We start from the raw sequence: 17,531 nt of genomic DNA, 5'->3' as shown, positions 1-17,531 counted from the left end.
ATAAACTCTGATATATTCCTTTCATTACATAACACTGATATATACACTAATATACCAATCAATTAATATATTCATAATATTTTTACCCCATAAATTTTCTTTGATACTTATTAGTAATAAATGAAAATGTAATGTTTAATTGTAAGAGAAAAGATATCTTAGTATAGGAGATATATGTACGAGTGTCTTTTTCTGTGTAAACTTTCCTACATGGTTTCTCCTGTGTGTCGCGGCTCTTACCTGGAGTTTACCTGGAGAGAGTTTCGGGGGTCAACGCCCCCGCGGCCCGGTCTGTGACCAGGCCTCCTGGTGGATCAGCGCCTGATCAACCAGGCTGTTGCTGCTGGCTGCACGCAAACCAACGTACGAGCCACAGCCCGGCTGATCCGGAACTGACTTTAGGTGCTTGTCCAGTGCCAGCTTGAAGACAGCCAGGGGTCTATTGGTAATCCCCCTTATGTATGCTGGGAGGTTGAACAGTCTCGGGCCCCTGACACTTATTGTATGGTCCCTTAACGTGCTAGTGACACCCCTGCTTTTCATTGGGAGGATGGTGCATCGTCTGCCAAGTCTTTTGCTTTCGTAGTGAGTGATTTTCGTGTGCAAGTTCGGTACTAGTCCCTCTAGGATTTTCCAGGTGTATATAATCATGTATCTCTCCCTCCTGCGTTCCAGGGAATACAGGTTTAGGAACCTCAAGCGCTCCCAGTAATTGAGGTGTTTTATCTCCGTTATGCGCGCCGTGAAAGTTCTCTGTACATTTTCTAGGTCGGCAATTTCACCTGCCTTGAAAGGTGCTGTTAGTGTGCAGCAATATTCCAGCCTAGATAGAACAAGTGACCTGAAGAGTGTCATCATGGGCTTGGCCTCCCTCGTTTTGAAGGTTCTCATTATCCATCCTGTCATTTTTCTAGCAGATGCGATTGATACAATGTTATGGTCCTTGAAGGTGAGATCCTCCGACATAATCACTCCCAGGTCTTTGACGTTGGTGTTTCGCTCTATTTTGTGGCCAGAATTTGTTTTGTATTAACAATTTGTTAATAAAATTTTCCACCGGTATGTTAGGGCCGCTCTGATTTTTTCATGGCAGGATTCTTCCATCGTCTTTACTTGGTGACGCTCCGGTGTTGATAAAATAACTTCATTTATTAATAGCTCTCCTGCACTCGTAGAGATCACTAAATGGGTAAGATTTGAACCCATGGCGAGTGAGTCCTAAACCTCACAGGCCAGTGCGTTAACCACTGGTAATAACTTGTGTTGACTCACTTCCTGAGTCAACACTCGTGCACTCGGAAGTATTCCAGACTCTTGGAACTCTTTATTTAACTCAGCTTGTTATGTGATACACTTATGTAAATGTACTACCAGTCACGACATTACAGTTCATTGCACTGTAACGCAGACGTAAAGTATCCCAGGCCCAGGATATCTTACCTCAGAGTATATGTTCCCACGCAACTTATTCGGATGTATTGATGCATAATAGTACACAATAGGTCTACCACACTTGTAGCTATAAGCACATCGTGAATAACTATATGGTTATAACTAACCATAATTTTTAAACGTTTGGACCGGTAAGCCAGCGGAAGGCCTCAGTCAGATAACCAAAACCTCCAACGGCAGGTCATCATCTGACTAAGACTGGCGTCAGGAAACACTTGTCCTGTTTCCTGACGAACCTTACCTAACCTAACCTGCACATCATGGAGGGAGAAACTCAACACTTCACTATACACTACGCGGTGCCATGGAGTCTACAAACCTTTATCTATTATTGTCTGTCATAAGAAGGGAAGTATTTTCCCTTAAGAGACTATGTTAACGGAAGTACAAATTCTTTAATGAAAAGTTTGGTCTATTATTAAGAGTTAGGTAATTCTCTTCCTCCTCAAGACTTGTGACTTAATGTGTTTCGTTGATAAGCATTCCTTGTTTTCTTCTTATTTTGTTTTTATTTCTAATTCTGGTTTAAACCGATATTTGTGTTAATTTTGTAATTAATAAAAAATTTCTTTTTAATTTATATTTTTTTATCTATGATTTTTTACAAATATATTTTTGCTTTTCTTGTATACTAATTTTCCAACACAAGGAATGGGAACCACTGATCTTTCTTGACATTTATGTAATTATAAATATTTTCAATCACATCGTATTTTAGAAGCATCGAACAACATCGTGTAAACTCAACATTAGCGGATATTACCCTCCTACACTCACACGTCCGAATCTGACAAACCATGTTTTAGGGAAGCTAAGTAGAAACAGTTAGTATCTCTAACTGATATCTCTCTGTACAAAATAGATGGCATGTTTACTACATTATCCACAAAACCTAGAGAAGTGTTTTCTTCAAGGAAAGTTGCCTTAATGCTAATGAAGGATTCTGTATGCAAAGATTCTGAGCAGCTCTCTCTTCCTTCTGATCAAGTATAATTATCCATCGTTTCCAGAGCGCTGTATGACCCCCTTCAGGTTCAGTGATTCCTGTATTGCTCTGAAAGTGTTCCTTGTTTTAAACTAATGTCGTGCAGTTACATCACCAGCCGGGGGCCTGCTGAAATGGCCAGAAAAAATTACTGTCATACTTATTTTAGCCATCACATTATAAAGGTTGACTGCAGGATCTGCAAAACTTGGTCTCCTGTTTTAATGTCGCTCATTTCCTGAGCAAGTTATTAACGTTTATTATAATTTGTTCTATATATATATATATATATATATATATATATATATATATATATATATATATATATATATATATATATATATATATATATATATATATATATATATATATATATATATATACATGTATATGCAATAAGATCACAGTAAACAGGTGATTCCAGAATATGCAAAACAACCACTGTGAAAGAATAATGAAATTCCAAGCGCTTTCGTGACTACTCACATTATCAAGGAACAATAAAAATGATGCATCAAAGGAAGACAATGGTAAGACAATCAAAAAGAAAAGGAAGAGGCAAGGAATAGGAGGACTGGTCGAATTTCTTGTATCAGAAGCACATTTCCGGCTTGAGGAGGCTTGCACCGGCATCAAGGAACTTCACTTGACGGGAGAAGACGGGGGAAAAAAAAAACAATGTCATAGAATAATAAAAAAAACATTTGAAAGGGCAATAAGCAGTATTTAAGCTTTATAAAGCTCTTGTACGTGGCCCACCTTGAGTACTGTATTTGTGCATGGAGACAACACTTACTTGTGTATAACTGTAGTACAGAAATGTTCAACAATGGGCAATGGAAATGATCCCGGAAACAAGTCAGTTCAGCGTCCAGGATAGCCTTCCGGCTACAAAACTGACACATCTTCAAACACTGAACGATAGCGATAATCTCACTGAGACATCTAAGATGTTGAACAAATTAAATTATGCAAACCACGACAGTTTCTTCCAAAAATCTTGTAAGACGTATGTGAGAGGAATGGCAAACTCACCAAATTGCAATGATGGTGAGAAAATGAAAAAGTTATCTTCCAGCGAGAGATATCATTAATATACTAGTATATATATATATATATATATATATATATATATATATATATATATATATATATATATATATATATATATATATATATCTATATGTATATATATATATATATATATATATATATATATATATATATATATATATATATATATATATATATATATATATATATGTATGGATATATATATGTATATATATATATATATATATATATATATATATATATATATAATATATATATATATATATATATATATATATATATATATATATATATATATATATATATATATATATATATATATATATATATATATATATATATATATATATATATATATATATATATATATATATATATATATATATGACTGCAATTTCGGAATACCGTTCGCATAACTATGGATAATTTACTCTTTGGTTTGCGTGAACAAACAGTATGGTGACGAAGGTTGTAGTGTACTGAATAATTTGCGGAACTACTTTGGAACTTATGACATCAGCGAATATTCAATGTGAGTCCCGGTTCCAGCTCACGCTTGCTCGTGGTGCATGACATCTCCAGACGCCGGTTCGAACCCCGTACATACTCTAGATTATAATTTGAAATTGCACGTTATTCTGAACTTCAGAGTCATGGTCATGAATTATTTACGTGGCGGCCACCACCTCTAGTGGCCTTGAGGTGGACAGGAAGTCCCTGGTGTGTGCAGGGTCGAGTTATTTTTACCTGAGGAGATCTTTCCAGCGGAATTCAAGAGTTAATTTGGTTTCAGGATCGTTGGCGGAGAAACTATTTCATGGATATCTCTCTCTCTCTCTCTCTCTCTCTCTCTCTCTCTCTCTCTCTCTCTCTCTCTCTCTCTCTCTCTCTCTCTGATCCTCTCACAGAAGGGTCTTTGACTCCTGTGAGGAGCTTTTGATGCTTCTGTGGGGCTCTTTATCTAAGAAATTAGATCTGTCCTCCCATTCCTTGAACAGAACCAGGCACTGCATGACCGCTACAAGCGTTTCCCTTGTATACTAGTATATTAATGATATCTCTCGCTGGAAGATAACTTTTTCATTTTCTCACCATCATTGCAATTTGGTGAGTTTGCCATTCCTCTCACATACGTCTTACAAGATTTTTGGAAGAAACTGTCGTGGTTTGCATAATTTAATTCGTTCAACATCTTAGATGTCTCAGTGAGATTATCGCTATCGTTCAATGTTTGAAGATGTGTCAGTTTTGTAGCCGGAAGGCTATCCTGGACGCTGAACTGACTTGTTTCCGGGATCATTTCCATTGCCCATTGTTGAACATTTCTGTACTACAGTTATACACAAGTAAGTGTTGTCTCCATGCACAAATACAGTACTCAAGGTGGGCCACGTACAAGAGCTTTATAAAGCTTGAAGACTGCTTATTGCCCTTTCAAATGTTTTTTTTATTATTCTATGACATTGTTTGTTTTTTTTCCCCGTCTTCTCCCGTCAAGTGAAGTTCCTTGATGCCGGTGCAAGCCTCCTCATGCCGGAAATGTGCTTCTGATACAAGAAATTCGACCAGTCCTCCTATTCCTTGCCTCTTCCTTTTCTTTTTGATTGTCTTACCATTGTCTTTATTGTCTTTTCATTCATTCTCACTATCGTTGTCTGATTCTACAGATTTAGCGCTGCGCCTTAAATACAGTAATAATAATAATAATAATAATAATAATAATAATAATAATAATAATAATAATAATAATAATAATAATAATAATAATAATAATAATAATAATAAATCACGTCCGTTCATACAATACACACACACACACACACACACACATATATATATATATACATATATATATATATATATATATATATATATATATATATATATATATATATATATATATATATATATATATATATATATATATACATATATATATATATATATATATATATATATATATATATATATATATATATATATATATATATATATATATATATATATATATATATATGTATATATATGTGTGTGAGTAGTCACGAAAGCGCTTGGAATTTCTATATTCTTTCACAGTGGTTGTTTTGCATATACATTATATATATATATATATATATATATATATATATATATATATATTATATATATATATATATATATATATATATATATATATATATATGTATATATATATATATATATATATATATATATATATATATATATATATATATATATATATATATGTATATATATATATATATATATATATATATATATATATATATATATATATATATATATATATATATATATATATATATATATATATATATATATATATATATATATATATATATATATGTCGTGGCGAATATGTAAAACTGGTCAATTAGCAAGAACTCATTTAAAATTAAGTCCTTTCTAAAATCTTCTCTTATACGTTTAAAGACATATTTTTTTCATTAATGTTGATGTAAAAAATTTTAATTTTGCACCAAAAGGAACTCAGAAAACTTACCTAACCTTATTATAACAATCGCAATTTATTTTAGCCTAACCCAACTAAATATATTTTAGATTTGTTTACAATAATTTAATACTAAACAAACACAGTGAAATATATTTTTTTCGTTAGGTTCAGAATGATTTTGGCGAAATTATTGCATACACAAATTTTCACTTGTCCTATATATCGCAAGATGAGCGTTGCTATTTAAGCCAAGATCGCAAGTTCTGCCTATTCGGCTCTACATATATATATATATATATATATATATATATATATATATATATATATATATATATATATATATATATATATATATATATATATATATATATAATTATTAACTATTACCCCGAGGTCCTTTTCTCTCTTAACAACAAGTCAGTGTTTATAGTGTGACAGCTGTGAGTTGTGACATCGTGCTGCTCTTGTACTCATGACGACGTATATTTATCTGTATTTAGCAGCTCGTGTTGGTCTTTAGTTATGAAAGTAATACCCTCTAATTATATTACAGATATCATGAACAAGTATTGTCTGAGACTACATCATTGCAGCACACCCTGCAATGTATTATTCCAGTCACTGATGAAGTGACATTTTGCCAACTAGTATGATGGCAGACACAGACTGAAGAACAAATTTTTATTGCGACAACGTTTCGCAACTTTGTCAATCAAAGCTTCTTCTGCAAATTGGGTCTCTGTCTCTATATTTCAGTGATGTTCCTCTCAGTTTATTATTACGCACTGTTTCCCATTTTTCAGCTGATGTTTTGCATATTCTAGAACTTTATAGTAGTGATCACACGAGGTATAACTTTAAGATATAATCTTAAATGTAGCACCTTCGATCATATTTGAAAATAAATATATTCAACGGTTAGTTTTAAACACGTCGGAGTCGAGAAGCGCCTCAGGGATGTGAAGGGGAGAGTCGAGCAGCGCCTCAGGGATGGGAAGGGGAGAGTCGAGCAGCGCCTCAGGGATGTGAAGGGGAGAGTCGAGCAGCGCCTCAGGGATGGGAAGGGGAGAGTCGAGAAGCGCATCAGGGATGTGAAGGGGAGAGTCGAGCAGCGCCTCAGTGATGGGAAGGGGAGAGTCGAGCAGCGCCTCAGGGATGGGAAGGGGAGAGTCGAGCAGCGCCTCAGGGATGGGAAGGGGAGAGTCGAGCAGCGCCTCAGGGATGTGAAGGGGAGAGTCGAGCAGCGCCTCAGGGATGTGAAGGGGAGAGTCGAGCAGCGCCTCAGGGATGTGAAGGGGAGAGTCGAGCAGCGCCTCAGGGATGTGAAGGGGAGAGTCGAGCAGCGCCTCAGGGATGTGAAGGGGAGAGTCGAGCAGCGCCTCAGGGATGTGAAGGGGAGAGTCGAGCAGCGCCTCAGGGATGTGAAGGGGAGAGTCGAGCAGCGCCTCAGGGATGTGAAGGGGAGAGTCGAGCAGCGCCTCAGGGATGGGAAGGGGAGAGTCGAGCAGCGCCTCAGGGATGGGAAGGGGAGAGTCGAGCAGCGCCTCAGGGATGGGAAGGGGAGAGTCGAGCAGCGCCTCAGGGAAGGGAAGGGGAGAGTCGAGCAGCGCCTCAGGGATGGGAAGGGGAGAGTCGAGCAGCGCCTCAGGGATGGGAAGGGGAGAGTCGAGCAGCGCCTCAGGGATGGGAAGGGGAGAGTCGAGCAGCGCCTCAGGGATGGGAAGGGGAGAGTCGAGCAGCGCCTCAGGGATGGGAAGGGGAGTCGAGCAGCGCCTCAGGGATGGGAAGGGAAGAGTAGCCCCGATTTCATGGATTAGAAGTTCTTGACTAGCTGCAAGGAGTCCTCTAGTGAAGAGCTAAATATTCAGAGTTACATGTACTGTAGCCTGAGCCATGACCAGGTAATAACACTAGGGGCTCTGGTGGCCTGGTGGTTAACGCTCTCGCTTCACACGGTGAGGGCCTGGGTTCGATTCCCAGCCAGAGTAGAAACATTGGACGTGTTTCTTTCCACCTGTTGTCTATGTTCCCCATCAGTAAAATGGGTACCTGGGTGTTAGTCGACTGGTGTGGGTCGCATCCTGGGACACTGACCTAAGGAGGGCTGGTCACAGACCGGGCCGCGGGGGCGTTGACCCCCGGAACTCTCTCCAGATAAACTCCAGAAGCACTGAAGACCTGTTCATGGCTTAGTAAGTCCCCATTTGTAGATAAATATACTTTTTATTCTCCCTCGTCCATGAACTTAGAACTTATTGTAGAGCAAAAATTACAACTTATAAATTTGTGTAGCGTTCATAGTTGTCAGTCAGGAATTCACTGCCTCTACCATAACCGTTGGTAGTGTGTGGTAGTTCAGACGGGACAGGTCTCCATTTGGTATCAGACTAGATGCAAGTTCGAAGCCGATTGGTCTTTGAGGTCTCTAGTTGTCGCAAAAGGTGTTCATGGAAAAAAAAAATTTAGGTGATAAACCGTGCAACGATCAGCCATATTATTATGTCAGAGAATTAAGTAATACTGGATCATTCCCAGAAAGCGATCGTTTACCTGAATAAAGGAAGAAAAGCAGATGATACTGAGCTATACAGAGATGATCCCCCTGTTCATCAATGATGCTGATGAGAGGCTCTTGATCCAAGGATATGGACTTATCCTCTCTTTTCTTGGATTGACTGAATGACTCGCATTCCCTCAGTCACTGTATGACTCATTCTGGTTTAATGTTCCCCCTATGATTATAATAATAATAACAGCGTGTAAAGCCAGTTATCTGCTATGTATACTGTGAGCTAGTAAACAAAATTAGAGTTAAGAGAGTAGTAGAATTCAACCTGAGGTCATACTTGCTACCTAGAAAGCAATAACAGTCATTCGTAGGACAGAGAAGGGATTTTTTTTTTTTATGCAAGACTGGGGAAGGCAGTGCGGGTGTAGAAAGCATTTAAGATCGTTGTACAAGGTTAGTGTTTGAAGTAACTAGTGAAGAGCAACGAGTTGCACTGGGCCGTGGGAGAGGATTCGTCAGTGAAAACCTAAATTCTTAAACGCTAGACTTGCAAGCTCAAAATAAATTCACAGAATATTTTTGCGTACTAATCCAACGTCAGTTAATACTTCAGTTACAACATTTTAAAATTCGTCTACCTAGACAGCTTATTTTATACAGATGTTTAGGCAATGCAAGAAAGTCAAAAATTTCCAAATGATTCCTTGAAACGGATCTCTATTGTTATATGTTCCTAACGGGACAATCCATGTGCATTGACATTCATGCATCATACGAACTAATGTTTCTCGTAATTTATCTTTGGCTGCTACGCACCTCTCATATTTTCGTAAATAATAATCAAGCTGCAGACAGCGCAGGCTACGGTAGACAGGAGGCAGTAGCTGTCATATATAAGCAGCTGTACACCTGTATTCTCCAGCACTGTTTCTTTGCTCCTCATCCACACTGCTTCTGTAACTATGGTAAACATCTCTTGAAATGTTTAGTAGATATCTGTAATATCAGACAAACTGCAAGTCATCGATTGTTTCTTTAAAAAAATATCACAATATTTTAATATTGCAGCAAGTCCTGTACGTGATGCTGGGCATGGCGGCCCTGATGCTCCAAGTTTGTTTTGGTGCATTTATTGGAGGCTTTGGAGGCCTCGGTGGCCTTGGAGGATATGGTGGCTTTAGTGGTTTTGGTGGTTATGGTGGATATGGTGAGTAGAGATTCATTTTAAAATAAACTCTTTCTCAACAATGTTCGCAATGTTGCACTTGGAATGTCGTGACCACATTATTTTTACATATCCTACAAACAATCCATTGCAATTCATTTTGTGCTTACAGGAGGTTTCCGTGGATTTGGTGGTCTGGGCCGGTTCGGGGGATTTGGCCCGTTTGGTGGTTTGGGTGCGTTCGGTGGACTTGGCCCTATCGGTAGGTGTTAGGAGTTATATTGTTGTATCTTCTTGTGTATCCTACTGATGAAGGAACCTCTATCACTTCTAGTGCTAAATGACCCTCCATGTATTTAGCGCTGTAAGTAACGAAGCTTAAATAAGTCCTTGTGTGTCTGGCCTTAAGCAATAGACGGGGGTTTTCATGTCTTCATAATGTAATATTTATAGTGTTATGTGTTTCATAATTTCAGGGTATGGTAAGTGAGGTTGGTAGCGTCTCCCACTACCTCAGCAAGGTGACCCGTGGGTCAGCAAGGCTTCTAGATAGTTAAGCCACCGGCTAGAAGCTAGCCAGATTTGCTAGCTAGCCATTCGTCTCTGATTGTCACCATATGAATAAAAATCTGCAAATTGAAATCCTGTTTTTTATTATCGCTAAAAATGGATATTTTTTATTAATAAAAACATGTCAATTATAAATAAAGACTAATCTAATTTGTACTGAGACATGAAAGGTGTACTCTTGTCTTAGTCTTCTCTAGTACCTCTAGACGTCTAAACACGTGGATTTCTTGATTTGAAAATACTTTCTGCTCTTGCTAGAGCTTTTCTTTTTACATTTAGCAATTTATACAGGAAAAGGGGGTTACTAGCCTCTCGCTCCAGGCATTTTAGCCGTCGCTCCTAATTTACATATCTACTGTTTAATGAGACTAATGACACGTTGGTCACTGTGCATATGTCTAAGTGTAGTAAATAGTTTCTTGTTAGGTGCATTATGTGTGTGTCTTATGGTACAGATGAATGCTGCTTCTTTTGCCATAATAGTTTCAGTCACTGTCAATATATGGCGCTAATATAGGAATAGTTGTTGGGTGTGACAGTGTACTCACAAAGCAACACTAGGGTATTATTTGTGGTTGGATGTGGTTGCTCACTCACACAGTAACGCTATTGTAGGAGTGGTAGTTGAATGTGGTTGTTCAGTCACACTAACGCTATTGTAGGAGTGGTGGTTGGATGTGGTTGTTCACTCACACAGTAACGCTATTGTAGGAGTGGTGGTTGAATGTGGTTGTTCACTCACACAGTAACGCTATTGTAGGAGTGGTGGTTGGATGTGGTTGTTCACTCACACAGTAACCAGGAGCCGGTGCTGATGACCCTGCCAGTCGCAGCAACTGAAGCAGAAAGAAGAAGGACGAGGTTGGTGTCTGGCAGCAGATCAGCATCAATTGTAAATTGAATATTATCCATTTTGAGATTATTAGTGTTCCAAACTATCATCAGAGGGTAAACGAGATGTCTTGAAGCTATTTACTCTTTCTCATCATTAACTTTAAATACGTTGTAAAATATCACAATATGTTTTTAAGAGGGAAACTTTCATTCTTAGAACCATTGCTTTCTCTTACGTGATTGTTTTTGTCGATGTAAAACTTCAACAGAGACTCAAAAGACGAATCGACTAACACGGAATAGAGATGGAGAATAAAAGCCACAATGCCGTGACTGGAACAATACACAAATCGCCCAGACTTTGGCGAGGAAGCTTAAGATGACGTTCCAGATAATAAAAAAATGAATATTTTACTGATGACATATATAATAACCTTGGAAACAGTATAGGAATTTCCAGTAAAAATCTTAATTTTTTTGTGAATCGATATTTTTTTTGAGAAATTCGACAATTTTTATCTTCCAGTAAAGTCACGTTAAAATTCCAGACAATTTAATGATCTGGAACTCATTTAAAACACAATGAAAATAGGTGTAAGTTTGATAAATAATGCCGTAAACATGTGATCAACAAGGTACATTGACTGGAGAGAGATCAATTAGTCATGCTTCCTGAATACCTTTTTAGTCACCTAACATGGTCTGAGACACGATCATTAAGAGGTTAATCTTGGTTGACTGGTTAATTTGACTTAAAGCATATCGACACTCCGTTTCTTTTCTCTTTACACGTTCTATTGATATACATCAAAATATAAAAAAAAAATATACAATTCTTTTCTAATTTCATTCACTTTTATTTATTTATTAAACGTGTCTTTAAGGATATATAAATTGATTGGTTAATGTCTCAGTGTAGCCTATATATACATCAATATGTCTATCTTTGTATATATACATAAACTGAAAAATTTATCCAACATTTCTTAAACACAAAGGGTATTGATATCTTCTAAATAGTGAATCAAGTATTATTATTATTATTATTATTATTAGTATGTAAGTTGTTTATGGTATTAATAATTCCTCCATATTTTTAACAGCAAATTATATCAGAATTATTCTGTGAGACGTATTACGTGATATGAGTAATTTATTTTCCCGCGATTTTCTGAGTAATTGCAAAAAATAAGATTGCACATGATATATAACCATAATTTGCCTATATTTTCATAAAGACAAAAACAGAAATTTTCATCATAACATTTTTGCATTTCCTTTTTTCTCTTTAAATACTACTCACATTACCGAGTTAAACAACAGGTATGACTGCGAGGTCCACGTACTGAAGGTTACAGTGGGAGGGTGGAGTCACTTTTCCTATATAAAGTCCTGGACACCTACCCTCACCGTCACATTGTCCAGCTCCACAAGCTTCCAGCTCCTACAGTCATGGTACGAGTTTGTACTTAGGGACAAGTTGTTCTGAAACAGTTGAGTAATAATAAACTGCATGATATATTTTATTGGGCTGCTGTAATAACAATTCCTTTTACTTTCAGCAGTCCCTGACATTGACGGTGGTGATAGCCGTGATGGTTGGAGTCTGTTATGGTGGATTAATTGGTGGTCTTGGTGGCTATGGTGGGCATGGTGGCTATGGTGGACATGGTCTTGGAGGCTATGGTGGACATGGTCTTGGAGGCTATGGTGGACATGGTGGCTATGGTGGTCTTGGCGGTCTTGGCGGTCTTGGTGGTATTGGCGGCCTTGGTGGATATGGCGGCTATGGTGGATCACAAGGTTTCGGTGGCTTGGGCGGCTATGGTGGAGGATTTAATGGAGGATATGGTAAGTATTAAGTTTCTTAGCTATTTTTTCCTACATATACTAATTTTTTGTCACATAATGAAGGTAATCATATGAGAACACAGTATTAATGTCTTTTTCTCGTTCCATAGGTAGCCAAGGTGGACACACGTTTATTCTGAGCAAAAGTCACGGTAAGTCAAAAGCATTTCATAAGGTTTTTTTGCTTTGATGACTGTAATAATATTTTAGCACACACTTAAGAAAACTGTTTTACAAGTTGTTACCATGATTTAATGTAGCTGCAGAAATATCTTGTTAATACATTATATCGAAATATATTTTACTGTTAGTGATTATGGCTTCCCTCATTGTTTTTAGGGAGTCATGGAGCATTTGGTCAGGGAGGAGAACTAGGATTTGGCAAAGGTGGTGGATTCAACGAATTTGGTAAAGGTGGTGGATTCGGCGGATTCGGCAAAGGTGGTCTTGGCCTGGGTGAGTACGATGGAGTTGTCCATCCTGCTTATTGTCTTTTCGTTACTTCTGAATTTTTTAATGTTAATATGAGTGCAAATTTCAATGGGAGCAAACTGTAACACAAATATTATTTCAGGCTACGGGAAGTAATACGTCTGGCCTCATCTTGTACTGATCACGTCTGGCCTCACCTTGTCCTGACCACGTCTAGCCTCACCTTGTCCTGACCACGTCTGGCCTCGTCTTGTCCTGACCATGTCTGGCCTCACCTTGTCCTGACCACGTCTGGCCTTACCTTGTCCTGACCACGTCCTGCTGTCTTCCTCAGTCCTCTTCATTATTAATGGAATAAACTACCTGAACACTGTGTCCTTTTATTGCTCTTTCTATTAATTTTCCTCATAACAATATACAATGCATTTTAAGAAAATAAGTCGCATAAGTAACAGTAACATGAGCAAGAAATATATTTATATTTGAACTAGAATTCCGAAACATTATTTTTATGGCTTTCTCTTTTAGTAATTTTATCTCTTAATTACACAAGATTTTTCAATGGATTTTGGAAATTGAAATTACTCTGTTGAAAAGAAATATGAACTCTACATGAAAAAGAGTAAAATTTTATTTTTATTTCTAGTTTCGGAACCCGATTCTAATGAAGAGTCTAACAGTAGAAGTTGGATTTGGGCACCAGGGGGCACCTTCTACTCCAGGACTGTAATAAGAAGATTTTTTTGTTCTCTTGATTTCAAGTTATCACACAGACAGTCGTGTGTAGGCCAATGATATCTGAGATTCTATAGAATCTAGTATTTATAATTATAATTGAAAGTCAATATCAACTTAAGATTGAAGGACATGCGTGCAAAGCCAAGTTAGACCATTTTATCACTGTTCAGAGAGAGCAAGTAGGTAAGCAATGAACTTCTAAGGCAAGAGTAGAACCTGTCTGGTCGCTGGGTTTGGTTCTGTTACCTGGTCCAAGTAAGAGCAACAGCGTACAGTTTTTCGTTTTCAATCTCCGATCTGGGAAATATTCTTGGTTTTCACTTGTTATTCTCACTGAATGACGACTCAGTCCTTTATATCCGTCATACAGTAAATTACGATTTTTCATTAAGAATAATTTTGCAGTATCACAGTGAAGCAATGTGTGTCAACACAAGATATTCATTTCGGATTACTGTAAGATTCAGCTGACCAGTAACAAAAAATAAATAAAATTATGCAGTTTCTTACATTGGCTAAGTAAATTAAGCAACATTATTTACTTAAATTCTGGTTCGTTTTGTTGCAAAATATAAAAATCGATTATTAAAAAATGTGCAAATTTTGAGGTAATTTCAAACTTCAGTTGCATAGTGACTTCATTTTGAAATCCTTCATTCAGACAGTTCATGAATGAGATGCGATTTTTATTTTATGAGGGGAAGTACAGATTTTTTCCAATAAAAAAATTACTTCTGAATACATCTTGTTCTCATATTTATTCTTGTCAGACACAGCAACATCTTGGGATCTTGACACAATCAGTTCTACGCTTACCTGACCTATAGTCATGACTTACTTCCACCTATGAATTTTTCTATGGTGACGCCGCCTCCTCCTGCTTCTCCTCACCTGTCTATAGTATATAACTCCTTCTCTGCTCACATGCTGTGCTTTTATCAAGATTGATGGAGTGAACACATCGACTCCAGACTGAGGGACTGTTTGCCTAAAACTCCTAATCTTCCACCATTCATCTCTGTACCAGACCGAGGAAGCTACTGGTTGGCGAAACCTTTCCACAATAAAGTTTCTCAAGTATTGTACGAATGTCTCATTCATCAAGTTGTAAGTTTCCTGAATCATTTATATATCGGAGCTTTCCAATTATCTATTATGAATATGGGTTACTGCATCTTTATTATTTGTGCATAAAAATGCATATCTTGACTTGTTGATATTTATGTAAATTTGGATATATTTTTAACTCTAAAACAACAATATATAAATTTAATTTTTCATTAGTAATATCCTTGAAATTCAAAGAGTGGCTATCTAGCACAGGACGGATTTTTTCAGTCTAATCTCTAACACATTACCAGTCACGCCACGGACAGGTGAAGGTGTGGTTTTGAGGCATTAGTGACGACCTTCACAAAGACAGTAGGAAAAGATAAACTACTGGTTGTGACACTCATATTTGTCCATGACACGACTGTCATGACACCCAGAAGCTATTCATGTTCATCTGGGACCCTTCAACAACATCGTGTTGAGAGATATATATGCATATACTATATATATATATATATATATATATATATATATATATATATATATATATATATATATATATATATATATATATATATATATATATATATATATGTCGTGCCGAATAGACAGAACTTGCGATCTTGGCTTAAATAGCAACGCTCATCTTTCCATAATAGGACAAGTGAAAATTTGTGCATGCAATAATTTCGCCAAAATCATTCTGAACCTAACGAAAAAAATATATTTCACTGGGTTTGTTTATTATTAAGTTATTGTAAACAAATCTAAAATATATTTAGTTAGGTTAGGCTAAAATAAATTATGCTTGTTATAATAAGGTTAGGTAAGTTTTCTAAGATTCTTCTGATGCAAAATTAAAAATTTTAAATTATCATTAATGAAAAAATATATCTTTAAATGTATAAGAAATTTTTTTAGGAAGGACTTAATTTTAAATGAGTTCTTGCTAATTGGCCAGTTTTACATATTCGGCAAGACACATATATATATATATATATGTATATATATATATATATAGAATATATATATATATATATATATATATATATATATATATTATATATATACATATATATATATATATATATATATATATATATATATATATATATATATATATATATATATATATATATATATATATATATATATGTATATATATATATATATATATATATATATATATATATATATATATATATATATATATATATATATATATATATATATATATATATATATATGTATATGCCGAATATGTCGTGCCGAATAGGCAGAACTTGCGATCTTGGCTTAAATAGCAACGTTCATCTTGCCATATAAGACAAGCGAAAATTTGTGTATGGAATAATTTCGCCAAAATCATTCTGAACCTAACGAAAGAAATATATTTCACTGTGTTTGTTTATTATTAAATTATTGTAAACAAATCTAAAATATATTTAGTAGGGTTAGGCTAAAATAAATTGTTCTTGTTATAATAAGGTTAGGTAAGTTTTCTAAGCATCTTTTGGTGCAAAACCAAAAATTTTTACATTAACATTAATGAAAAATATATATCTTTAAACGTATAAGAGAAAATTTAGAAAAGGATTTAATTTTAAATGAGTTCTTGCTAATTGACCAGTTTTACATATTCGGCACGACATATATATATATATATATATATATATATATATATATATATATATATATATATATATATATATATATATATATATATATATATATATATATATATATATATATATATATGTCGTGCCGAATAGGCAGAACTTGCGATCTTGGCTTAAATAGCAACTCTCATCTTGCCATATAGGACAAGTGAAAATTTGTGTATGCAATAATTTCGCCAAAATCATTCTGAACCTAACGAAAAAAATATATTTGATTGTGTTTGTTTAGTACTAAATTATTGTAAACGTATTTAAAATATATTTAGTTGGGTTAGGCTAAAATAAATTGCTCTTGTTATAATAAGGTTAGGTAAGTTTTCTAAGATTCTTTTGGTGCAAAATTAAATTTTTTTACATTAACATTAATGAAAAAAATATATCTTTAAACGTATAAGAGAAAATTTCAGAAAGGACTTAATTTTAAATGAGTTCTTGCTAATTGACCAGTTTTACATATTCGGCACGACATATATATATATATATATATATATATATATATATATATATATATATATATATATATATATATATATATATATATATATATATATATATATATATATATATATATATATATATATATATGTCGTGCCGAATAGGCAGAACTTGCGATCTTGGCTTAAATAGCAACTCTCTTCTTGCCATATAGGACAAGTGAAAATTTGTGTATGCAATAATTTCGCCAAAATCATTCTGAACCTAACGAAAAAAATATA

General features: G+C 35.5%; 1 protein-coding gene across 1 annotated transcript; it reads left to right on the top strand.

The window, feature by feature from the left end:
- Positions 1 to 9,585: 9,585 nt before the first annotated feature.
- Positions 9,586 to 13,619, top strand: LOC138853243 (acanthoscurrin-1-like). Its single transcript, XM_070088952.1, has 7 exons — positions 9,586 to 9,700; positions 10,135 to 10,140; positions 12,414 to 12,517; positions 12,625 to 12,913; positions 13,024 to 13,065; positions 13,253 to 13,369; positions 13,488 to 13,619. The coding sequence occupies exons 1-7, from the start codon at positions 9,586 to 9,588 to the stop codon at positions 13,499 to 13,501; spliced, it is 687 nt and encodes a 228-aa protein (XP_069945053.1). The 3' UTR covers positions 13,502 to 13,619.
- The last annotated feature ends 3,912 nt before the right edge of the window (positions 13,620 to 17,531 follow it).

The sequence above is a fragment of the Cherax quadricarinatus genome, chromosome 26, assembly GCF_038502225.1.
Source record: "Cherax quadricarinatus isolate ZL_2023a chromosome 26, ASM3850222v1, whole genome shotgun sequence".
Lineage (NCBI taxonomy): Eukaryota > Metazoa > Arthropoda > Malacostraca > Decapoda > Parastacidae > Cherax > Cherax quadricarinatus.
This window is presented reverse-complemented; position numbering and strand designations above follow the sequence as displayed.